The sequence below is a fragment of the Piliocolobus tephrosceles genome, chromosome 15 (genome assembly GCF_002776525.5).
Source record: "Piliocolobus tephrosceles isolate RC106 chromosome 15, ASM277652v3, whole genome shotgun sequence".
Taxonomy (NCBI): Eukaryota; Metazoa; Chordata; class Mammalia; order Primates; family Cercopithecidae; genus Piliocolobus; species Piliocolobus tephrosceles.
Genome location: NC_045448.1, coordinates 42389930 through 42417194, shown reverse-complemented (window position 1 = coordinate 42417194; position 27265 = coordinate 42389930). Strand labels below are relative to the sequence as shown.

Below are 27265 nucleotides of genomic sequence, written 5' to 3'. Positions count from 1 at the left end.
GAAACAGGAAGGCGGAGCTTGCAGTGAGCTGAGACCACGCAACTGCACTCCAGCCTGGGAGACAGAGCGAGACTCTGTCTCAAAAAAAAAAAAAAAAAAGACATCAAGTATTGATGAGGATGTGGAGAAACTTGAACACTTGTACACTGCTGGTAGGAATGCAAAATGGTATAGTCACTATGGAAAGTAGGATGAAGGTTCCTCAAAAAGTTAAAAACACAACTACCACATGATGCTGCAATCCCACTACTGGGTATTTTTTAGAAGAATTGAAATCAGGATCTTGAAGAGATATCCGTATTCTCAGGTTCACAGTAGCACTATTCACAATAGCCAAGATGTGGAAACAACCTAAACTCAACTGAATAATGAAAATGTGGCACACGTATACACACACACACACACACATATATATATAAAATCTCACAATAATAAAAAAAAAACATGACCTCAAGATTTCAAATGTCATACTCCGAGATTTTCAAGACAGTGCTAAGAAACAGTTTTCTTATTGGCAGGATAGGTGTCTTGTATTTACATAAACCAATAGGTGTTTATAAGAACTGCAACAGTCTAAAATGTTAAAAAACACAAGTCTAGAATCAAATCCATATTATACATCTTTTTTTTTTTTTTTTTTTTTTTTTAGAGAGTTTTGCTCTTGTTGCCCAGGCTAGAGTGCAACGGCGCCATCTCGGCTCACTGTAACTTCCGCCTCCCGGATTCGAGCAATTCTCCTGCCTCAGCCTCCCAAGTAGCTGGGATTATAGGCATGTGCCACCATGCCTAGCTACTTTTTATTTTTGTATTTTTAGTAGAGACGGAGTTTCACCATGTTGGTCAGGCTGGTCTTGAACTTGTGACCTCAGGTGATCCGCCCGCCTCAGCCTCCCAAAGTGCTGGGATTACAGGCGTGAACCACTGTGCCTGGGCAACATTACACATATTTTACAAAAGAAAATACATCACTCAATTGATGGAATTTTTTCTTTTTTTCGAGATGGAGTCTCGTTCTGTCACCCAGGCTGGAGTGCAGTCCCACGAGCTTGGCTCACTGCAAACTCTGCCACTGGGTTCAAGTGATTCTCCCCACTCAGCCTCCCAAGTAGCTGGGATTACAGGCACGCGCCACCACAACCGGCTCATTTTTGCACTTTTAGTAGACACGGGGTTTCACCACATTGGCCAGATTGGTCTCAAACTTGTGACCTCAAGTTATCTGCGCCCCCTCAGCCTCCCAAAGTGCTGGGATTACTGGTGTGAGCCACCGTACCCAGCCACAATTGTTTCTTACTCCTTTGAAAACAAAAAACCAAAAAAACCCCACTTAACCCGGCCTCTAGCATCCCAGTGACCTCCATATAACAGGTTCAATAATATTGATGGTGATTGTGAAATGGTTACAGAAGGACCTAATGGAGAGACAAAGACTTAGTACAGATACATGGGAAATGTCTAGCACTTGCCAACTTGTCTGGCATTATATGAAAATAGCATTAGAACCAGACTGAAAATGTGATCAACAACCAGAGGCTGATACAACCTTAGGATCTCTAATAATGACTTAAACGACCTAAGGAGAAGAGTATGTGATAATGCAGTAGTTTATATAATGCAAACCATGAAGAGGAAGGAAAGATAAATTACTTCTTGAATGTCTGCAAGTACTTCTTCAGTCAGATTAAAAGGTTATGCTTGGGCTGGGCATGGTGGTTCATGCCTGTAATACCAGCACTTTGGAAGGCTAAGGCAGGCAGATCACAAGGTCAGGAGTTTGAGACTAGCCTGGCCAACATGGTAAAACCCCATCTCTACTAAAAATATAAAAATTAGCCGGGTGTGGTGGTACATGTCTGTAATCTCAGCTACTCGGGAAGCTGAGGCAGGAGAATCGCTTAAACCCAGGAGGTGGAGGTTGCAGTGAGCCGAGATCATGCTACTGTACTCCAGCCTGGAGACAGAGCGAGACTCCGTCTCAAAAGAGAAAAAAAAGGTTGTGCTTGTTATGGGTGAGAAGTTCAAGTTATTTTTATTATTATTACTCAGTGTAGTTGGCCTCTGAGTTTGATCTAAGAACAGGCTAAGGCCTCCCACACTATGGTTTTAACACCACATGATGTATGTCTTCACTGCTTCCGAATCTAAGAGTGGGCTCTGTTTCCTGATGATTTTTAGCACAGCTGAAATTTGATAAGAAAATGACCAGCTGTAAATATTCCCTACTTCTACAGTCATCCCGATCTGTATATCCTTGTTCTTATTTGTATAGTTTACTCTTTTCAAGTGTCACCTTGTTATATAATTTTTCCTCTAGTTTTTAAGATTACAAACTTTTTGAAGGTAGATATCTAATCCTTTGGAATTTATTCCAGGATCTCTGATCAGAGATGTACATCATAAATGTGTTCTGAATAAAAAAGACATTTAATAATAGATGCTTCTATCACCACTTAAAAAGGAGCATAGGTACAGCAAAGGGGGAGGGTTAGTCATAGTATCAAGGAAGAAAAAAAAAAAGTCTCCTTTTTGAACAGGCACAGCTGAGAACACCATATTGGTTATCAAATGTCAAGAAGCCTAAGAAACCAAGTAGAAAAGTAAAGGCATGATCTAGTGCTTCTAACTTTTCTGATATGATATAAAAATGGCAATGCATATTAGGATGACAATGCTTTCACTATCTATAAATTGGTCATATATGTTGGAGATCAAGTATATAACCTAAGCACTTCAGACAATTTCCAGCAATACACTATAGTGAAAACAGCATGAGCTTTGGAAAAGTCTATGACTTGAATCTTAGCTTCACACTTTGTTAGCTGCAAGACTGGCTTCATTTTCTCAATACATAAAGTGGTAGTACCTATTGTTTGGAATTATAAGAGATTAAATAAGATATCACACTGCAAAGCATAATATGAGGTTCTTGACAAACATTTATCCTTCTGCCTTTGAAAGGGATTTATGATCACTCTAAACACTGTTTAGCAATTGTTTATGATTCAGTACACTATAGTATCTTTTCCTAAGCTTTAAAGTGCTGTCCACAGAACAGCAAATGTAAGCAAATAAACTAGAATTCTGCTGAGTCTATTATGTACACTTTAAAACAACACAAATTCATTTGCAGGAAATGAAACTGAGAGAAGTGGGAGAGTACACAATGACTGAGGGTGGGGACACTGTATTCGAATACCCCACACCCCATCTCAGGGAGGGAGCAGCAAGGCCACTCCATGAAGAATGTGGGTTCAGTGTTACTAGGTCTTCTTATTTTTCAAAAGAAATAGAAAATCTATAATTTATTGCGAAACCTGCCAATTTAAAAATGTTCCCTCCTGTACCAAAAAAAGGGAAAATACCAAATGAAAACATATCTTTGGCCTGCACACAACACGACACTCTTTACCTTGGGCATTAGGTAAAATACATAGATGAAGAAGAGCCTCTTTTCTTCCCAGTCATTGTCAAATTCTCACTGCAAACTTTTTCCTGAGATTCTCAGGCTTCTTGATCTTACAATCATAAAACTCAGAGTCAGTATGTATTATCCCAGTGCTACTTTCTGCCTGTCTTCACTATAAACCACCAGGAAACTTAATAAGGGAAGGGCGATGGGACTGATCAAAGCAGAACAGGAGATCAGTAACAAAATACAAAGTCTGGTGGTCCAGAAAAGGAAAGTGACGAAAACTACCTGCCTCATGATAGTAAACACAGTATGGAGTATTCAGTAATGAAGCTGATGCTAACTTAAATATAAACAGCCTCAACATTTTATCTCCAACCCTAGTATGGTGAAATTTTCTGGGACTGAGAGGGACTGAAGAGAACACAAGCTTTGTGATACAAACCTTGGTTCGAATCTCAGCTTTAGCACTTACTAGCTTATGTTCAAACAAAATAAATATTCTTAAGTCAATCTGATCAGTGATAGAGTAGTTTAATTATTAAAGAAGAAATTCTGTAGGATATTGTTCATGAAGGCTGTTGTTCATTTCCCGAGACACATATGTTGGGGCTGGATGAAATATTATAGCTCTCCTAGTCTAACCTCCTTTTACAGAAGGGGAAACCAAGGCTTAGAGAGGTTAAATGCATTTTTAGACTTTGGTCCAAAATTCTATTACTTAAACTCTGGAAACATTTTCACTCTAAAACTATGATCTAGACCTGCTCTGTCTAAAATTACAGACACTGATTACTGAACACTTACAATGTGGCCTAGTCTGAATTGAGATATGCTGGAAATATAAAATACAAACCAGATTCTGAAGACTTAATATGGAAAAAAAAGTAAAATATCTCACTAATAATTTTTGTATACTGATCACACATCAAAAGGACAGTATTTTGGCTACAGTGAGTTAAAAATTTGTTATTAAAATTTAATATTACATGAGTCTTTTTAAAAATTTGACTAGAAAAATTTGAATTACATATGCGTTATACATTGTATTTCCATTAGGCAGTACTGTTCAGATACTGGTAAGGGCCTCAGGCTAGTCCAATTACAAGGTGACAACACAGCTTCCTTTCAATCCAAATAGTACGAGCTTGAGCTCTGAATCCCAACAGCTGGAAATTAGGGAGGACAGTAGAAGAGGAAGATGTTTCTGCTCTACTACCTTTGGAAAGAGTGACTGTTAGGCAAAAATTTGAAATACTTGATGTTGCACTTTCCCTTCTGTATCCTTCCCCCATTCCTCCTAATGCTTCCCCTTCAGTTTCCTTGGGTTTTGCTCTTCTACTTTTGCATCTCCCTTAGGCCATCTGACACTCCGAGGTGTCCCAAATTGCAAAATGTTTATCATATTCCCTAATCAAAACTTCCATTCTTTTGAGACAGTTATCTCAGGTGTTCTGAGCAAAGCCATATTTTCAAAATGGTTCATACTCATGTATAAATACTTGGTTTTTAAAGTAATTTATATAAAATCCTTACAAAAACTTATTAATTGCTCACAAATTGCAGCAAAGGAAAAGTTAAAATTCAGGCAGAGTGGAGAAGAGAGATGGCACTGGGCATACTCCATTCCAAGATCAGTTCCTCCAGTGATTTTCTTTTTAAGCTTGCTTTACTTCTGGTCTTAGAGATTTTTTAAAAAGAAAAAAAAGCCATTCAAAGGCAACAGCAGAACTTCAGGGATTTGGACTATGATTATAATTATTTGTGTAATGGGTACTACCTGTAGAAAGCCTTCTGAACGTCTAGATTGCTTACAACTTAACACCTTTCTCCCGAAAGTTTCCATTTTAGGAGTCCATTTTTAATCTGTATTTTACAATTTTTAGAACTAAATAGGCTCCCCTAAACTGGAATTTGAGTTTTATATTTAACTAAAAGGTAGGAGAGTGTGATGCTACCTAATTTCTGCAAGCAGAAAATTAAAGAATCTTTACTCAATTTGAGCCTTTTCTCTGATACTATCAGGCTCTACTTCCCAAAACCACAGAGTTAAACAATAGAAGGACAACCAAAATCCCAGAAATATTAACTATAATTTTATAGTAGAAAGTGACAAGGAACATTTTTGGAAGGCTAAAATCTTTTCTTAAAAAGGTTCTTGATGCAGACAAAAGATTTCAAGTCCGAGTTAACGATCCAGTTATTTTGTAGTTATAATTCAATATTTTAAAATTCCAATCAAACAATGGAATCTGTAAGGATGTTTGCATTTTGCCCCCTTTCAATGATCTAGCTGTAAAAATAGTTAAATCATAAAATGTAGAGACCCAAATAAACCAAAAGAGAATTTAGAAGGATATACTCTAACTCTCTTATTTCATAGATTTAAAAAATCCCTAGTTCCAGTACTTGCTAAACATTAGTAGTTTTATTAGCAAATATAAAACTTTGGTCTGAAAAATCTGGCCAAGTACAAAATGCGACCTTAACTTTTTTCTTCTATAGGCAGAGTTCTATTGGCTGATAAAATTTCCTGAATTTTTAATTACATAGTGGGTGGGGGATGCACAGTGTAAAAGATATGAACCTAACCTCTTAGGAGCTTAGATTGGAGACATAACCATGTCTTGTGCCCCTGTTAATCAACTCTTATAACAGTAGTAAGCCAACTTACAGTTACCCACCTTTTTGAACCTAAACCTCCTTTAATCAGGTTTCTCTTGATGTTTCTCTGATTGTCATAAAATTACTTGAAAATATCAGACATGAGTTTGCTTAAGCATTTTAGATTATTTGTACTGCTTGAAAAGGCTTTTTTTGGGAAAAGATGGAAAAGAAATCTATTTCAACAACATGAGACACATAAAACTGCTAAAAGACTCACTATACTGCCTAAAACTTTTCTGTAGGCAAAATATGGTTTTATTTTTAAAATTCCCCAAACTCACTCACTCACATCCTCAGGAAAAATTATTTAAAGCACTAAATAAACGAAAAACCTTTTCATTTTATATGAATATACCAAGTTGCACTTAATTTTTTAAAAATAAGAAATTTGAACAGGAAATTTCAAATGTCAAACTATTATCCTGGCTCTGTTTTCTCAATTAACTACAGCAAGGAGGGAATCAGGACGCCTCAGCAGAACATTAAAAACCTGTATATAAAAATTCTGATTAAACAGGATTAATGAGAAGCTTCAACTATAATGTTATTTCTTAAAGGAAAAAATGAAACAAACGAAAAAAAAAACCCTGAATCAAATAAAGCAAAATGTGAAGATCTGATAAATCTGGGTGGTCAGCATATGGGTGCTCACTGTATTACTTGAATATGTTTTTAGAAACATTAAAATACTTCACCAAAGTTTAAAAAGCATTATTAAAACAATAGAATATTTTTGGTGATACTGTTCTTTGGAGAACCAGTTGTGAGTACAGTTTGGGGACATGGCACGTGATTTACTACACCTTTTCCTTGCAATCTTGGTATATGCCACTGATTAACTGCAACTCTTTCTGGCTACAGCTAATCACAAATCAATAACAATTACTAGAGTTAGAAATACAATATAGAATATAATTGCCATTTTTGGACAGGATAGTTTTTTTTTTTTTGAGATGGAGTCTCACTCTATTGCCTAGGCTGGAGTGCAGTGGTGCTATCTCAGCTCACTGCAAACTCCGCCTCCCAGGTTCAAGAGATTCTCCTGCCTCAGCTTCCTAAGTAGCTGGGGACAACAGACAGGTGCTACCACGCCTGGCTGATTTTTGTATTTTTGTAGAGATGGGCTTTTGCCATGTTGGCCAGGCTGGTCTAAACTCCTGACCTCAGGTGATCTGCCCACCTTGGCCTCCCAAAGTGCTGGGATTACAGACACGAGCCACTGTGCCTGGCCTGGACAGCACAGATTTCTAACTATGATATTTCACTCAGTTAACTGGCATGCTTGAAGACTGAAAATTTTTGGTTAATTACATTTTCTAGTTTAGATTTTTTTAAAAAAGTATGTGTATAGCAAAAATACACATAATTTGAATGAAGACTTTAGCCATGATAAGTACGTATAAGATTAGAACGTTCTCTAATGAAGTATTCATATACTTGATGTCCAGAGGAGAGAGTTGGGGCTTTTTTTTTTTGCTGAAAATAAGGAAACAGGATGTCAAGAACATGTTCTTAGAAGTTGGGACAGTTTCTATTTTAAAAAAAGGGACAGTCTTCAAATATATTTTAATCTAGAAGACTGCTACTAACCACAACATTATGAAATCAGATCTTTGCTTTATAGAGCTTAAAAAAAAAATCTCCAACAGAGGAAAGGTCCCCTTTTTTTGGTATCCTTTTAAAATACAGATGGCGAGACCAGCAGCCTGGCAGGCCTGCTGTCCTTGGCAGCGCCTTCTCTACGCTCTTAAATAAAATAAATAAAAATACAGAGAATACTTGGACAAACCCCAGATGCAGGGATCCAAATTATGTTTATACAGGTTATTAAAAGGGACAGTATGTAAATTTTAGAACTAGCCAGGCACAGTGGCTCATGCCTGTAATCCTAGCACTTTGGGAGGCTGAAGCGGGTGGATCACTTGAGCCCAGGAGTTCAAGAACAGCCTGGGCAACATGGTGAAACCCTGTCTCTACAAAAAAATACAAAACTAGTTGGGCACAGCGGCACATTCCTGTAGTCCCAGCTACTCTGGGGGCTGAGATGGGAGGACCAACTGAGCCCGGGAGGTCAAGGCTGCAGTGAGCTGTGATCATTCCATAGCACTCCAGCCTGGGCAACAGAGTGAGACCCTATCTCTAAAATAAAAAAGAAAATAAATAAGTTTTAGAATTAAGTATGGTCTCCATTGGAAATGCACTGGTTTTCTGTCCTTTCTGCTTATGCACACTCAACAAACTTCTTCCTAAATTCTGGAATTGCCAAATTTGGGATACCATCTTGGTAAAAAGGAAAGAATCTGCCTGTAGTTCAATGAAAGGCTTTTGATTTTTTTGGTTTGTTTCAAACTGCATACTCTCTGAGTAAGTGACAATATACACCCTCTCAATAGGTGACACAAAATACAGTGTCAGCAGGACACTGCTATCATATATCTTTCTCGATAAATTTTAGCTATTCTTTCAGATACAATGCTCAGTTTGCACAGGTATGAACAGGTTTTAGGACTAAACAGGTCTGGAGCCAACAGGTCAGAAAACATAATGCAAGGCTCTGAACAAAAGCACCTCCATTCAAGCCATCCTCCCACCTCAGCCTCCCAAGTAGCTGGTACTACAGATGTGTGCCACTATGCCTGATTAATTTTTGTATTTTTGGTAGAGATGGGGTTTTGCCATGTTGCCCAGGCTGATCTCGAACTCCTGAGCTCAAGCAATCCAACCACCTTGGCTTCCCAAAGTGCTGGGATTATAGGCGTGAGCCACCTCACCCAGCCTTTAAGTTCTTCAAAAGGTAGTTTACAAGCAAGTTAGTGAAGGTATTGTAGGGACAGGAGGAAATTGTGCTTCATTTTCTGTTTGCTACAAGAAAAAGCTTTCAAAAAGTTACCGAAAAGACCTTAGTGATATCTACTCTAAGCCTAAATATATGTAAGGAAACTGAGTCCCAAAGTGTCAGGGTAATAGGAAAAATTTTATCAGACAACAATGTTTTGTTTTCTAAAATCACTGCTTTAGCAAATGGAAATTTTCAGCTTCTCCCAAAATTATGAGTTATCTAACTCACAGTGCAGAACTGTGATTCTTTAATTTTCTGTGATACAGGTCATTTCACCCCTAACTAGGTCTCATGTTTACTACTCATTTGCCCTTTCTGCTGTATCACTTCATTTCCCTTTCCTACATGACGTACCTCACGAAGCTTCTCTTGCTTGGAATGAATATGCATTTTATAAATGTAATTGCTAAATAATACAAAATTGTATGTACTCTATGATGAAGGACCTCCTTGCTATTCCTTAATACAGCAAGAAAGTTCCTGTCTCAAGGCTTATATAATTCCAGCTTCCTCTGTGCATAAAATCCTTTTTACAGTTATCTACATATTTCATATTTCATTCACTTCCTTCAGGTCACCATATCAGAAATGTCTTCCCTAACCACTCTATATAAAATAGCAATTCTCTGCTCTCCTTATTCTTTCCCCATATGTATCACCTTCCTGACATACGAAGTATTTATTATCTGTTTTGTCTATGGAGCATGAACATAAGTTCCACACAGCTCAACACTGTAACTGCTGTAACTCTGACTGCCTAGGATAGGGTCTGACAAAATAAGCACTCAGTAAATATCTGTTAAATGAATGAATGTATAAAATGTATATATGATAAAGAACAATAAAGAAACACATCAGAACTGTAATCTGTTAGAATGGTAAGATTATTCAGGTTTTTTCCTTTCCCCAATTTTATAAATGAGTTTGTATTATTTATTTTAAAATCATTTGATAAACCATTTGGCTACAACAAATTACTGAGGGATTTTAGACAGTATATATATTTTAGACAGTCAAAATGACTTCTCAAGTATTTTTAATCTGAAGACTTTTTTGGACAGGTAGCTAATACTCAATTACTTCTCAATTTTCTAAGATATTATAACTGTCCTTCCACCTTGATATACCTGTACAGTTAGGATATGACTGTACTGAATGGTAAATAACAATGAATCTAATCCCAGAGCAGGGAGACAGCACCATAAGAGGAAGAAAGAATGGGATTTAGTGATTGATGACTTCCTTTTTCCTCAAAACAAGCAGATTTCTTCCCAGTAGAGACCTGAGTCATTCAGTTTCTCAACATGACCAGGTAATCATGTGTTAAATATAAACAGGCCTAGTTTGAAGTTCTGCAAGAGAAAAAACAGATTTAAGATTATTCAAGTCTGAAAAAGTATTTTGAGGACATTCAGATTCTGCTTCAGAAATAATGAGAACATGTGACACTTATTTTCCATATCTAAAAAATGTAGGCCAGGTGCGGCGACTCACACCTATAATCCTAACACTTTGGGAGGCAGAGGTGGGAGGACTGCTTGAGGTCAAAAGTTTAAGACAAGCCTGGGAAACATAGTGACACCCCACCTTTATAAAGTAAAACAAAAATTAGCTGGGTGTTGTGGTGTGCGCCTGTAGTCTCAGCTACTTGGAAGGCTGAGGCAAGAGGGTCACTCAAGCGCGGAGTTTAAGGCTGCAGTGAGTTATGATCATGCCACTGAACTCCAGCCTGGTTGGCAGAGTGAGACCCTGTCTCTAAATAAATAAATAATAAATTTAAAATGTAACACATAGTTGGTCCCTTGGTTTCCATGGGACATTAGTTCTAGGATCTCCTGCAGACAGCAAAATCTGTGGATGCTCAAGTCCTTGATATAAAAGGTATAGTACTTCCATGTAACCTATGACCATCTTCCTGTATACTTTAAATCATCTTTAGATTACTTACTAGTTGTTACACTGTATTGTTTAGGGAATTATGACCAAAAAAAAGTTTATACATGTTCACTACAGATGCAACTTTGTTTTCCTTGAATATTTCAAATGCAGGTTGGTTGAATCCAGGAATGTGAAATCCACAGATATGGAAGGCCAGCTGTACTTGATAACTATTTCAGGGATGACCTTAATGGCAGTATCATTTTATTTATTAGAAGATTTGTCAAATTGTTATCTATTTTCCATAATAAGCAATTTTATACATGGTGCTTCAAGTCCCCCAACTTAGCTTGGAAAATGTTTTAAAATCAGTAACTCACCACAGTGAATACTACTGTATTAGAACCTAACTGCCACCTCTAACAACAGATAGTCCTACAGGTAAGCTTATTCAATTTTTCAGTTGATATGCTAGGACTTTATCTCTGCTGTATCTGGAGCACAACCCAGCAGAACTAAGGAAGAGAGCAACGAAAAAAAGTTTAGGTTTCAGGATATAAACATATAGGTCAGTAAGAGCCTCTTTTTAGTGGCATAACCTGCTCTTCCTCTCACATCTAACCTCAGAGACTGCCCTGTGTACATCCCATTCTACTTTCTATTGCTTTCAACAACCAGTTTCCTGACTTCTGCCTAAATGGTGATTGGAATATGCAGCTTTCTAGCTTTTCTCCTACTCTGTCTGAAGGATACAGGCCTTTCAAGTAAAGTAGTCTCTGTTACCACTCACCTAAATGTACCATATGTAAATAGGCTTCTTCTCAAATCAAAGCAGATGATGTGGAACAAGTCAAGGTGCTAAATTAATGTCATATTTTAAAAAGAATGTCCAAAAATGACAAATATTAGCATTAATAGCTGAAATACTAGAAAATGTGTTGTGAATATGCCATGCAAAATGAATACCAGACTTTTAAAATAGCTTTACAACTAATGGTCAATGAATCTCACCAATTTAATAATTATCTTTTCATCTTACAATACAAATCTGAGTGCAAGGTTTTACTGCCAAATTCACATATTAATAACTAAAACTTATTTGGTATTATATGCCAGGTACTGTGTACACTTTATTACTATAATTTTTACAGTAACCCTTTAACGGCTTATTATTATCTCAATTACGATGAGAAAACAAAGACTTACAGAGGTAGAAGTAACCTGCTCAAGGTCACTATAGCTAAGTCAATGGTAAAACCACTCTCTGGACTCCAAAATCCATGTGTTTAAACATCTACAAGACATTGTTTGCTATACATCTCTACATATACGTTAAGTTTTACAGACAACTCAAATGCAATTGTCCAAAGCCAAACTCCTTTTCCACATATCTCCTTCTCAAATGTTCCCTATTTCAGTAGATGCCACTCTATTTCAATTTATATTTCATATGAATTATTTCATCCTTCAGTAGTCATGTGAAATAAGCTTTATAGTTACTATACTCAGAGTAGAAAACCACTCAGAGATACTGTCATTTAGCCTAGGTCATAAGGCTATTATGCATAACAGCCAGGACCAAACACTAAACACAGCTATTCCCCATTCGCTGCTCTTCCTATCACATACCACTTCCTCTACTTAAAAAAAAAAAAAAAAGTTTCAGACCAGAGGTGGTGGCTCACGCCTGTAATCCCAACACTTTGGGAGGCTGACGCAGGAGGACTGCTTGAGCCCAGGAGTTTGAGACCAACCTAGGCAACAAAGTGAGACCCAATCTCTACAATAAATACAAAAATCAGCCAGGTATGTGGTACGCGCCTGTAGTCCCAGCTGGTCGGGAGGCTTCAGTGCGAGGATTGCTTGAGCCCAGGAGGTAAAGGCTGCAGTGAGCCAAGGTAGTGACTGCACTCCAGCCTGGGCAACAGAGTAAAACTCTCTCTCTTAAAAGTTTTGAAATAAAATGTAATAAGAATTATCTTCATAAATAAAATTTCATTTTTCCCTTTAAAGTATCTCAAACATTACTTGATCTATGTTGTATTATAAAGAAGGGAAAAAGTAAGACCTACTAAAGAAGAATGCCAGCAAAATTCAACTTCATTTAGAAAGTCTATGTAAAAACGAATGACCTAAAGACTATTAGAAATATTTTTTTTTCTTTTCTTTCTGGAACCAAAAAAGTAAAAATCCACAGAAATCAAGTTAAATCTCTAAAAAAACCCTTTAACCACATTGTAGTTTGTTACTATAATAGACCAGAAAATAAGGCTAACTATGAGAGACAGAAATGAGCTGTGAAAACCATGCACAGAAAGGACATGCTTTCATTAAGAACAGCATGCTTCAATTAAATTTGCAGGCAATCTAAAGAGAATGTAAAACTGATTTATAAAACTTACCTACACTGCAATTAAATTAAATACGCATTTGCCAAAAGTCTGCTTCCTTTTTTTGGTCCGAACAAGCCAACAACAGCAAGTAGCCAGAAGTTACAAACAATACAAAAGAAAAACTTAAGAGGAAATGGATTCGCTAGATTCATTATATTTTCAGTCTTAGCATCAAGAAATGAGTGATTATTTGCAATGAAGTTGTCAAGACAGGAAACTGAGTTAAAATTTATCAATCTTTTAAATGGCTTTTCTAGGTAAAACTTTTTTTTAAGGGAGAAAACTCCCTCTAGTATTTTATCCCTTTTTGTAATACTGTATTTTTGCTGTTCACCTTGAATCTTCAGACTTCTTAGAAATAAGATGGATTTTTAAAAATGTAGCTGAGCCAAGTGTGGTGGCTCACATCTATAATCCCAGCATTTTGGGAGGTTGAGGAGGGAGGACTGTTTGAGGCCAGGAGTTCGAGATCAGCCTGGCCAACATGGTAAAACCCCATCTCTACTAAAAATACAAAACAAATGAAAAAACACAAAAAATTAGCTGGGTGTGGTGGTGCCTATAGTCCCCAGCTACGCAGGAGGCACAAGAATTGCTTGACCTCAGGAGATGGAGGTTGCAATAAGACGTGATTGTGTCACGTTACTCCAGCATGGGCAACAGAACAAGACTCGGTGTCAAAAAAAAAAAAAAAAAAAAAAAAAGTAAAATGTAGCTGGATTCACCTAGTTGAAATCACCATATTTCCTTTGTTAGGAGGAAAGTCAGGCAGCATAAATAATGAAAAGCCAAATAAGAGACCCAGGAAAAAAATTCACTTAGAAGGCAACCAACTGTGTAGCTTATTCTTACCTTGGCTGTTTTTTTCGCGAGTTGACATTTTTGCTGGTTGAGACAAAAATGACATTATCTTACAACAAAAACTGGGTATTTTCCTAAATGACTATAGTAACGCACTTTGATTACTATGAACTAATAAAGTGCACTGGATGAAAATAAGTAAATATTCTTTTCAATTAGCAAAAATTAAACTAAGAAAGGCAAAATAAAAAATTTTAAAGGATTTTTAATTTACCTTGGTTGATGATGACATCTTTATGCCTAGAAAAGAAATTTAAGAAACACATTTATTTTATAATTTTATATGGCTGACCATTAGAATCACCTCAAGAAACTGTAAAAGTGTCAATGCTTAGGCTATAACATAGACAAATCTCTAGAAGCGAAAGTAAGAAATCAGCATTTTTTAGTTTCTCACTAATGAACTACTAATATACACTATTTTATAAAACAATGAGTATCCCACAAGAGCATCTAAACAGTGAAAGCATAAAAATAACTTATGAAAAATACTCAAATGTTATATGATTATTAAGATTTATTATTTGGCTGGGCACAGTGGCTCACGCCTGTAATCCTAGCACTTTGGGAGGCTGAAGCAGGTGAACTCTTTGAGTCCAGGAGTTCAAGACCAGCCTGGGCAACATGGCAAAACCCTGTCTTTACAAAAAATACAAAAATATTAGCTGGGCATGGTGGCACATGCCTGTAGTCCCAACTACCCAGGAAGCTGAGGTAGGAGAATCACCTGAACCCAGGAAGGTGAAAGCTGCAGTAAGATGTAACAGTGATAGTGCCATGGCACTCCAGCCTGAGTGACTGAGTGAGACACTGTCTCAAAAAAAAAAAAAAAAAAAGACATATTATTTGATTTGGGAGCATTAAAAGGTAGATACTACTTTTTGTATAAGACTTGAAAGAAAATATACACCGGGTTGGGTGCGGTGGCTCATGCCTGTAATCCCAGCACTTTGGGAGGCCGAGGCAGGCAGATCACGAGGTTGAGAGATCGAGACCATCCTGGTTAACATGGTGAAACCCCATCTCTACTGACAATACAAAAATTAGCGGGGTATGATAGTGCGCACCTATAGTCCCAGCTACTCGGGAGGCTAAGGCAGGAGAATCGCTTGCACCCGGGAGGTGGAAGTTGCAGTGAGCCAAGATTGTGCCACTGCACTCCAGCCTGGCGACAGAGTGAGACTCCGTAAGAGAAGTAAGAATTATAATACAGAGTTTTTAAAAAGATTCAAACCAAGGCCAGGCCCAGTGGCTCACACCATAACCCCAGCACTTTGGGAGGCGGAGGCAGGCAGATCATGAGGTCAAGAGATCAAGACCATCCTGGCCAACACGGTGAAACCCTGTCTCTACTAAAAAATACAAAAATTAGCTGGGCATGGTGGTACGTGCCTGTAGTCCCAGCTACTCGGCAGGCCGAGGTAGGAGAATTGCTTGAACCCGGGAAGCAGAAGTTGCAGTGAGCTAAGATGGTGCCACTGCACTCCAGCCTGGTGACAGAGCAAGACTCCGTCTCAAAAATAAAAAAAAGATTTAAACCAGACATACATAACTATACATGCAAACATAATAGCCAAATAATTATTACTTTTTACATATAATGAAGAAAGTGCAATACTTACTTGTCTGTATTTTTGGTAACTTTTGGTATTAATTTGGGTGTTGAAGGTATTTTCGACAATTTATTACGGCTATCATCTGAATTTTCCCATGAATTGTGTGACTTTTCAGCTGGTGATGGTCGTTTTATGCTAGAAGGAACATTAATTTCTTAGAGAAAAATTCTGAGTGTCAAAGACACGTAACTGACAATTTAAACAGAACACAAAAGCAGCAATTAACATTTCCTTAAAGCTAATCCAGAAAAGAGAAGGATTAGTTGAAAGACTGCCTGGATGAGTAAAGGAGTTAAACAAGGCAACTCCCAAACCTGTATTATAATTTTCTGTATCACTCAGAAGATTCACTAGAACAAAATTACCTGATTTAAAAAAAAAAAAAAAAAAACACTTCTGTTAACAGAAAAAAATTATTTCCTTACATCGCTAAGGTTTCTCATAATCTGTAGTTACAGAAAACCTGTATTTTTCATAGCCATTGAATTTTATGAGGCTGCCATTTTCATTTTTTGTGCAATTATGTCCTCAAGTAATTACATTACATACGGTACAAATGACAATTTCTAAATATAACAGGGAATAAACTCTTGTTTATATCTTTAGGGACAATTTTACCAATGATCAGAAATAAACAAGACTTTACATAAGAATGTGGTTATTGGCAATCCTGATTCCCTATACTTATAAGTGAAATTTGTTTCTTTACAAATGATTTTTTCATTGCATTGTTAACTATCCTCAAACTCATCCAGTCTCCAATACTTCTTGCAACAGTATATCCAAAGAGCAATTTAGGAGGGCAAGCACATTTCCAGGAGACCTCAAGAAGCTGAAAAAAAGATGCTGGGACAAAGAAGACACCAAGTGAAATCAGAACCTTAAAGAGACTGATTATAAAAAGCCACCTTAAACCACACACAATCCAAAGTTATGTAGCATTAATAAGCTATATCCAAGAAAAACTCCACAGGAGACCAGGCAGAAAAATTACAAACCATTTAGATTGGGTAAGAACCTGCATGAGACACACAGACAAAGCATTTTGTAAGTGGTAAACATGCATCAATCAAGCGAAGGGTATTTTGATTTTCCCAATTTCCATTAGCGATCTGAGGCAAAATATTAAATTGATCAAATAAAAATATAAATCTTTTAGGAATGGTTGTCATTTATTTTATTAAAATTCTAGCCAGTTCTGGAAATGGTTTAATAGTTTCCTAAGATTTCCAAGCAGAAGTACGATGATAAAATATGTCTATTCCTAATCACAAGGCTTGAATAAGCATTTCTAAACAGGCAAATTTAATTAGATTGGTCTCAATATTTGATTAGGAGGCAGCTGTAGCACTGAACTCCCAGCATGCAGGTTTAGATTCTCAATTTAGGCTCACACACACTGTTAGAATGTTTCTCCCTCTTCCCCTTCTCATAACTTTAAAATATTATTACGGACACAGAGAGAAGCCCTCAAGCAAGCCTTTAGCATAGAAAAGACCAGGTGAAATGGATTCATTTCTCTACTCAAGCAAGAACTTATCCTCCCAAGACCCAAAACTGAAACTGAGATGCAGCCACCATGAAGAGCCACTTGAGATGGGCCCTTGCAGGTTGAAGGTTGTAATGATGCCAAAATACAGTGAGGACAATTACATATGGCCATTTTCTATCCATGGCTATAAATTTATGCATAGTTACATACAAGTATAAAAAGTATTCAAAAATTTGGTTGGGAGAATATTGTTTGGTTTTAGACTAGGTTATTCCTGCCTTCCTTTCATCATATTGTTCATAGCTCAGTTTTTTTTTTCCAGTTTTAACTGAGAAGTTGTGACCTTAATTCTTTATTCCCCAATGTGCTATAAAGTATAAATTATAAGCAATGAAGAAGGGAAAAATAAAGCCACCAGCCTTTTCTCTCAGAATCCTTGGATAGCTAACTTTTTCCCAAGTCACAGAATTTAGGTATCATTACAACCATTCCCTAGCTCTGTACTTGGGGACAGTTAAAACCTTTTGGTGGGAGTAGCATTCTTGCTTTCTGGAGTTTGTCTGTGTATTTGGAGAGGTTGTGAAGAGGGCTGGGGAGAAGGTGATGCTCGAATTTGTGGACTTTGATCATTAGAATGAGATTCCTCTTTTTTTTCTCTCTGTCCTTGTGGTTTTTCTTTCTTTTTTTCTGTACCACTGTAAAATAAAGTATAACATGGAACAATACACATTTAAACAAATAAAAAAAATCAAATGATAGAAAAGTGATTATTATATAATTCAAAACCCTAAGTCATACAGCTAATACAATTTGCACTGTTTTCATTCAAGAAGGACAATCTTTCTTTGAAAATTCCAGAAGCTATTAATATCTTCAGTGAAGAATTTATAAAAATTCTAAGGTGACGTATCCCATGAAGATTGCCCCTTTAGACAGAAATGGTCTCTAACACATTTTGCCATCTTGGCAGATCTTGGGGGACAAATGAAGGTCTCTTAACTGACCTCAAGTTACCCAAATCAGAGGATTATCTGTGTAAAGCATAATGACTGATGCCAAAGGAACACTAAATATTCACGTTTAAAAGATTATTCTCCAATTCCTGTTTTTTTTCTGTATACTTCTACTCCCTTCAATTGAGTTTTAAACCTACCAAGAGTTTAAGTTTTTTCCCAAATCTATTTATGTTGGTTATTTTAATTATGTAAGTTAATTAAATACAAAGAGAATAGCAATTTCTATGAAAACTAAGTTTAATGCTCTGGAAAGACTACAAAAAAATGAGTTACTAAAAAAAATTGCTGGCCGGGCGCAGTGGCTCAAGCCTGTAATCCCAACACTTTGGGAGGCTGAGACCGGCGGATCACGAGGTCAGGAGATCGAGACCATCCTGGCTAACACGGTGAAACCCTGTCTCTACTAAAAACTACAAAAAACTAGCCGGGCGAGGTGGCGGCGCCTGTAGTCCCAGCTACTGGGAGGCTGAGGCAGGAGAATGGCGTGAACCCGGGAGGCGGAGCTTGCAGTGAGCTGAGATCCGGCCACAGCACTCCAGCCTGGGTGACAGAGCGAGACTCCGTCTCAGGGGAAAAAAAAAAAAAAATTGCTGTTAAATTTAGTGTGAGTGACACGATTTAAAAAATCACACAAGCGGCTGGGCGCAGTGACTCACGCCTGCAATCCCAGCACTTTGGGAGGCGAGTGGATCACCTGAGGTCAGGAGTTCAAGACCAGCCCAGGCAAACTGGTGAAACTCCGTCTCTACTAAAAATACAAAAATTAGCTTGGTGCAGTGGTATGTGCCTGTAATCCCAGCTACTCGGCAGAAGAATCGCTTGAGCCGGGGAGGTGGAGGTTGCAGTGAGTGGAGATTGCACCATTATACTCCAGCTTAGATGACAGCGTGAAACTGTCTCAAAAAACAAACAAACAAATCACAGAGCCTGGGTGTGGTGGCTCACACCTGTAATCCCAGCACTTTGGAAGGCCAAGACGGGAGGATCACTTGAGCCCAGGAGTTCAAGACAAGCCTGGGCAACATAGTGAGACCCTGTCTCTTTAAAAAAAAAAAAAAAAAAAATTGGCCGGGTACGGTGGCTCATGCCTGCAATCCCAGCACTTTAGGAGGCTGAGGTGGGCGGATCATGAGGTCAGGAGATCGAGACCATCCTGGCTAACAAAGTGAAACCCCATCTCTACTAAAAAATACAATAGCCCAGTGTGGTGGTTGGCACCTGTAGTCCCAACTACTTGGGAGGCTGAGGCAGGAGAATGGCGTGAACCCAGGAGGCAGAGCTTGCAGTGAGCTGAGATCACGCCACTGCACTCCAGCCTGGGTGACAGAGCGAGACTCCGTCTAAAAAAAAGAAAATCATAGAAAGAGAAATGGGTTCTAACATACTCTTCTGCCAGAGTTTTAAATTTCTTACTCATTTCATTTCTGAGAACTGAAACTAAAAATTTTAGAAAGTTATTTATGGGTATATTTTATGAAAGACAGTCAACAACAATTTGATCAGACATACATACTTAGAGGGTAGGTTTGGTCTTTCATTTAAAAACTGATGAATGAATACAGGTGAATATATCTTATGTTAAAATATTTCAGATATTTATGTATAAATTCTTTGGATTCTGTACTTTGACTCTTGGTTAATAAACCACCTGCTATTCCTAACCAGACTGGATAAGTGTACTTATACTGAAAACACTCTTGACAATATTATAAAGCTGATGGAATCAAGACTTGAATTTCAGTGATGAAAGGGTAGGAAACTACTAAATGCCTATTTCTTTTCTTTCCTTTTTTTTTTTTTTTGCGACGAAGTCTTGCTCTGTCATCCAGGCTGGAGTGCAGTGGTATGATCTCGGCTCACTGTAACCTCCACCTCCAAGGTTCAAGCAATTCTTCCACCTCAGCTTCCCCAGCAGCTGAGATTACAGGCACCCACCACCACACCCAGCTAATTTTTACATTTTTAGTAGAGATGGGGTTACACCATATTGGCCAGACTGGTCTCAAACTCCTGACCTCAGCTGATTTGACTGCCGCGGCCTCCCGAAGTGCTGCGATTACAGGCGTGAGCCACTGTGCCCAGCCCTGAATGTCTGTCTTAATCAAAGGACGGTTTGTAATTCGATTATAAGGTACATAATCAACAAGAAAGTTTGTTCAAGAACATTTTAAATAAATGTACATAGTATATACAATTTATCACATAATAGTTTAAAATGTTATAGTATATTTTAATGTCAAGTGACATTTCTTAACCTGATACACTTCTGATAACTTCTGACTTCAGACTGGCCCTTGACTATCTACTTTGTGATCAATTGTTTTTTAAAGTGGGTGCTAAGAAATACAATTTTGGCCGGACGCAGTGGCTCACACCTGTAGTCCCAGCACTTTGGGAGGTTAAGACGGGCGGATCACCTGAGGCTGGGAGTTTGAGACCAGCCTGACCAACATGGAAAAACCCTGTCTCTACTAAAAATACAAAATTAGCTGGGTGTGGTGGTGCATGCCTGTAACCCCAGCTACTCCCGGTGCTGAGGCAGGAGAATTGCTTGAAGACGGGAGACGCACGTTGTGGTGAGCCAAGATTGCGCCATTGCACTCCAGCCTGGGCAACAAGAGTGAAACTCCATCTCAAAAAACATATGTATATAAAATAAAAAAAAAATAAAATAAAAATTAAGAAATACAATTATACTTCAAGAATATCAGATTAACTTTAAAAACTGAGTTCCAGTATGTCCAACTCTCTCAAAAACAAAAACAAAAAACAGAAGTTACTTCTTTCTTGCTGTTCTTCAACAAGAATACAGAGGCCACTAGTTTTATGTGGGCCCAGTAAAACCTAAAAGAGCCACTTTCCTTCTGGGTTATTTAAAAGCAAAATATAGGGACCCTGGATCATAAACTAACAAACTCAGCTAGCCTTAGACTGTTGAATCACTAATGTTCATAACACTGATCACTACACACCAACAGTACAATAGCTACGTAAGAAAATGGGCTGAATCTGAACCATTACTGGATACAACATGGAAATTTCTTTAAAATTGTACTAACATTTTCTTACGGTTTCTCCTTTTCTACTCAAAGTGAAATACAGGTAATAAATTTTAGCATCCTTTGTAGGGGAAAGTCTAGATTCTGTAATAACGATGTCAAAGACTGAGTTCTAGAAGGAATTTTAAAAAGGGCTGAAGATCTTGGCATTTCTTCAACATTCTTGTAGTTAACTGTTTGGTTAAGTATCTATGCATCCTCACTGATGAATAATTCGGTCACTGGCATTAGTTTATTGAGGTAAGCATTTTCTATCAGTACACAGTTAACACATGATCTTATTACTCAAGATTTTCCTTGAAAGATTGAAAGATTGAAGAAACTGGTTGTAAGATTTTGTAGCTGATCACCTATGGTCTCTCCAAACTCTACATCAAATAATTTGCTAGAAATTACAAAAGGGGGAAAATTCTGTGAGCACTTTTATTGGAGTAAATTAATTAACTGATGAAAAGAACATAAAGAATGCAAATCTGTAATCCACTGAAACTTATACTGCTGTAATTCCACAGCCCTCCTGCCCACCATCCCCTAACACACACACACACATACCCCAGATAGTACTATATTTTTGAAATAAGCCTTAATTTTATAGTTATGGTTAAAAAATAAAAGTTATAACAGCATTTGACGTCCCACTGACATAGATATATCAAATATTCTGTTTTCCCTTTAAAAATGCTGTATCAAATATATCACTTGCTATGGAAAATTAACTTATACAATTTCTTTAAATATAGTGATGTTTATCAACAAATACTTGTTAAAAAGAAACAAAACAAAACCAGGAAATGAAACTGCTTTCTTTCTTTAGTGAGAACGGAAAGCTTCCTCAAACAACTTGACAGGTATGATGAGTGCAAGCTGAGTGAGCACAGGCTAAATGTCTCTACTTTCACAGTTTAAGAATTCAAAGGACATGCTCCTTTGAATTCAAACAGCTCTATTTCATATTCTTTCTAAAGGTAGACCTCTACTACATTCAGATAATTTTGCAATGTTAGTTTTTCCCCCCTTCACAAACGGGTACCTTTTAGCAGCAGATGAAAGAGTTTCTTTTCCTGCAATTGAGACAGCGCTGGTATGACTTGGTTTTCTGTTTGCACCACTTCCATTGGTTATACAGGACATGGGAATAGCTGCTCGAGGGCTTGGTTGGCCTAAAGATAATTAAGGAAAAAAAAATTATATCAAATTTGAATATATTCCTCAAAGATCTAAGTTTTAAAATTAAGTCCATTTGGAAGGAGGGGATGGTGGAAAAAAATTAAGTACATTATTGTTTATAACTTTTGAGCAGAGTGCCCCCCTGGTATGCAGCACATGATATTGTCTCAAGACTTAATCCCATCAAAACAGACCTATAGGAAAGACATACTAATTTATTAAAACACAGTTGGGCTATTTCTCTTAGCTAAATGGTTTGCTTTACCACACACAGCAGCCTTATAACACATGATTCAAATGCATGCCTCAAGTAAACCATAAATCCCATGACATCAATCTTCAAAAACAGTTTGTTAAAATCATAAATTTTAAATCCTAGAAACCATAAATATTAAATTCTAGACTGTTACTCCATATAAATAAAGCATAAGTATATAAAGTTAACCTGTCCTTTAACTTACACAGTACAAGGAGTGGAATAAATGTGTGAATGGTATATTGGTGTGGTCAGAAGACACAACATCACAAGATAAAACAGTCCTGTCTATACTAAGAGTCAAGTAAAGATTTGGGAATAGAGAACATTTTTAATTTTTAATTTTTGGACTCAGTTTTCTCATGTGCACACAAGTAATATCCGGTACCTTAGGAAGTTCTACACATGGTGGTATAACACTGCATTTTTGTCAAGAGTAAGATGTTGGAGGTATTTGTATCATAATCACCTAACATGCTTCCTTAATATAGATTCCTAAGTCCTACATTAGATTGAATGAATTAGAAGACAGGAAGAAGACCTGCTGCATTTATTTTTGAAACTCTTAAGAAATTTTTTTTTACATATAAGTTATATTAACCCCCAAATTATGCAAATATCACTGGTCATTAGATTTAGTTCTAATATGTCAAACAAGTTACTTATTGGTTTATCAGTAGCTTTTAAAAAACTGTGATAAAACAGTCCTAAAATTTATAATTTTAACCATTTACAAAGGTACAATTCAGTGACAATTAGTATATTCACAATGTTGTGCAACCATCACCACTACCAAGTTGCAGAATATTTTCATCACCCCAAATAGAAACCACATATCCACTGCCCAGGCACAGTGGCTCAGCCTATAATCCCAGCACTTTGGGAGGCCCAGGCGGGAGGATCACGAAGTCAGGAGATTGAGACCATCCAGGCTAACACAGTGAAACCCAATCTCTACTAAAAATACAAAAAACTAGCCAGGCGTGGTGGCGGGCACCTGTAGTTCTAGTTACTCGGGAGGCTGAGGCAGGAGAACGGTGCGAACCCGGGAGGCAGCGCTTGCAGTGAGCGAAGATCGCGCCACTGCACTCCAGCCTGGGCCAAAGAGCGAGACTAGGTCTCACTCCATTAAGTGGTCACTCCCTCCCCACACCCCACCCTCTAAAGAAGCCATACCTTGTTTGGCTTCTTTTATATAGTACAATGTTTTCAAGGTTCACCATGTTGTAGCACATATATTTCATTCTTTTTTATGACTGAAAAATATTCCATTGTATAGATATATTTTGTTTTTCATCTGTTGATGATCATCTGGATTGTTTCCACCTTCCCCTTTTAGATAATGGGAATAGTGCTGCCATAAACATTTGTGTAAAAATTTTCATATGAACACCTGTTTTCAATTATTTTGAGTATATACCTAGGAGTGGAACTGCTCAGCCACGGTTGCGTGTTCAACTCTTTGAGGGACTGCCAAACACAGTGGCTGCACTATTTTACAATTTCACTAGCAATGTACGAGGGTTCCAATGTCACCATATTCTTGCCAACACTTGTTATTTTCAGGTTAAAAAAACTCAAGAGGGTATTAAGTATTACCTCATTGAGTTTTGGTTTCATTGATTCTATTGTTTTTCTATTCCCTACTTCATTTATTTTGCTCTAATCTTTATTTCCTTCCCTCCGCTAAGCCTTGGATTTAGTTTATTCTTCTTTCCTAGTCTTGTTTTTTTTTTTTTGAGACAGGGTCTCGCTCTGTTGCCCAGGCTGGAGTGTCATGGCACAATCATGGCTCAGTGCTGCCACGGCCTCCAAGAGCGCAATCCATCTGTCTACCTCAGCCTCATGAGCAGCTGTGACTACAGGTGCATGCCACCATGTCTGGCTAATTTTTGTATTTTTTTTTTTGCAGAGACAGGGTTTTGCCACATTGCCCAGTGTGGTCTCTAACTTAGGTTCAAGCAATCCACCTGCCTCAGACTCTCAGTGGCGTGAGCCACTGTGCCCGGCCACCAATTACAGGCATTTTTACCAATCTTTTTACCAATGCCTCAAATGGCATATCAACTTCAATTGCTCAAACATTTTGCCCACTTTAAGAACGGGCTTTCTTCTTAATAACTGAGGCATACAAGTTCTTCAAATATTCTACATAAAAGTGCTGACAAATACATGTCTGGCAAGTATTTTCTCTTATTCTGTAGCTTGCCCTTTTATTTTCACAAAAGTTTTTGAAAGAACAAGATTCTTAAATTTTGATGAAATTCAATTAATTGATTCTTCTCTTATAGTCTGTGCTTGTTTGTGTGGTACTTATGAAATGTTTGTCAAACTCAAGGTCACTAAGATCTTTCTTATATAAGTTTTAGCCCTCACATTGAGGTCTATGATCCATTTTGATTTAATTTTTGTTTATGGTGTGAGATAAGAGTCAAGGTATTTTTGTTTTTTTGTCTTTTTTTCCCCTGGCATATGACTTTAATAATTCTTGAATTAGGGTTGAAATAACTTGAGCACTCTGCCTAGCACATAGAAAGTACTTAATACCAAAACAACTAAATGGATGCAACTTCACCACCAAATTCCTCTTCTGGATTATGCTGAGTTTATCTTGAGCCTCTCTTCTTGCAGTTTTACCTTATACTATGGCATTGCTACACTGTGCCAGAATGACCTAACATATGCTACGTATCTTTAAATTTAATGCCACGAACTGTAATATGCCCCATTATTTTAAGTACCATTAGAAAGAAGTATTTCCTATTAGAACTATGAGACACCATCAATTGTAATATACACTATAATTTCAGGGATGTTAAAAATGTCAAAAACATAGGCATCTTGGACTAATTACTATAAATCTGCCTGTCAGTCCTCAGCTTAAGATTCTTTAGTGGCTCTCTACTACCTTCAGGATGAAAACGAAATTCCCTAACAAGGTGTAAGAAAACCTTCCACTACGGGCCCTACCAGTCTATGTTCATTTCTTGAAACTCCCAATCTCACACCCTGTGCTTCAGTTTATTCTGAATTCCTAAACTAAGTCCTTTTTACTCTTCTGCACTTTTGCACCTGGATGATCCTTCTCTCCGGCATACGCTAGTCACCTCTGCTTGCCTAAACTGTAATGTATTCATCATCCATGCACCAATCAAATATTTACTCAGGACCAATTATAATCCTAGTCTTATGTTTACAAAGGTATATAAGGCAGTTGCTGACATCAAGGAATTCAAAATCTTCAAAGAGAATCACATCGGCAATGAAAACATGTGGTAAGTACAGTAACAGATATCAATGGAGTACCATGGAAGTACAAAGAAAGGACACATAATTCTGTAAGGATTAGGGACATAGAGTTCAAGGAAGGCTTCCTTGAAAAAATACAGAATAAGACCTTAAAGAATAAGAAAGAAATAGACAACTGAAAGGGTGGTGATAAGATACTGGGATCCATTGCAGTATGTGTAAAGCAACAGAAACACTCTAATAGCAAAGTGAGTGTATGTATTTGTGGCATTGAGTGGTTGGTGGTGGGGAGACAAAAAGCTCCTTGATGTGGCCAGGATGTCGAATGAAAGAGGGGATAGTTCAGAGAGAAGAGGTAAGTAGCATTCAGATGATGCAAACTTTATCTATAGAGAATAAAGAATCACTAAAGGGTTTTAAGCTGAAAAAGAGAGTTCAATTTACATTTTAGAGAATACCCTCTGGTAGCCATGTGAAGAACTGATTTCAGGGCAGTAGTCTGAGAATAAGATGGTGGGGACCAAGAGCTAGATAGCGTGAACGAAAAAGTGAAGGAAGTTTTAAGAATCACGGTGGAAACCATCATAACGTCAGGATGAAGGTCAATAAAAACTTTTATACTTGATCATGACATGAGAATGCTAATCACCATAGTTTACACCCCTTAATGACGGACTCAAGTAGATGACCTTACCGACATCTTAGCCTGAAAGTTCCTAAATACAAATAAATTTCGGTGTACTGTAGACTAACAGAGTAAAGTTATCACTAAGAACTGCTGCATATTCCAAAGCTCAAAATCTGAAATCCTTCTTGCTACTCTGGTACGTATTATCTTCTTATTCTTGCATCTATCCCAACCTGTCTCTCTAAAACTGTAATTTTATCACAACTTCCTGTTTCTATAACTAACTTCTTCTGGCATTCAATTTACAAACAATGTATTGTTTCTCAGCTAGCCTTGGGATGATTATGTTAGTGACCTCTTTCAAATAGTGTATGATCTAGTGAGAGCAACGAATATCCATGCCAAAAGAGATGTACAAATAAAAATTTAAAACAATTCCAAAACGTGACAAAAAATAGATCATTTTCAGAAAATAATTTTTGAGGCCTTTAAGATGGCTACAGTTTTGATCAGAAGAAGGGCAGAGATAGTCTAGTTGATATTTCAAATCTTTTATTTATCTCGAATTCTCTATCACATGCCTCATGGCTCTAACTGTATACTTCTTCCACTCCTCATTTTTAAGCTCTTTGTCACTTTTCTCAATTGGCTGATTATTCTTGCTTTATTCTTTGAGAAGACTGAAGACTACATGTACCACAGCTTCATAAAAGGGTTCCACCCTATTTATCCATA

At 37.4% G+C, this 27265-nt stretch overlaps 1 protein-coding gene across 4 annotated transcripts in view; it reads right to left on the bottom strand.

Moving 5' to 3' along the window:
• The window catches only part of EML4 (EMAP like 4), a 169340-nt gene that overhangs the window by 55564 nt on the left and 86511 nt on the right, over nucleotides 1-27265 (bottom strand). For 3 of the 4 annotated variants that reach the window (XR_002725720.2, XM_023189303.2, XM_023189305.2), the window contains exons 3-7: nucleotides 22261-22390; nucleotides 17677-17850; nucleotides 15670-15798; nucleotides 14262-14287; nucleotides 14039-14071 (exon numbers count right to left, since the gene is read on the bottom strand). Coding sequence is in view for 3 of the 4 variants with exons in the window: in XM_023189303.2 (XP_023045071.2) it covers nucleotides 14039-14071; nucleotides 14262-14287; nucleotides 15670-15798; nucleotides 17677-17850; nucleotides 22261-22390 (492 nt within the window). In the remaining variant the exon portion in view is untranslated. The remainder of the gene's footprint in view (nucleotides 1-14038; nucleotides 14072-14261; nucleotides 14288-15669; nucleotides 15799-17676; nucleotides 17851-22260; nucleotides 22391-27265) is intronic. The other variant, XM_023189304.2, reaches the window with a different exon arrangement.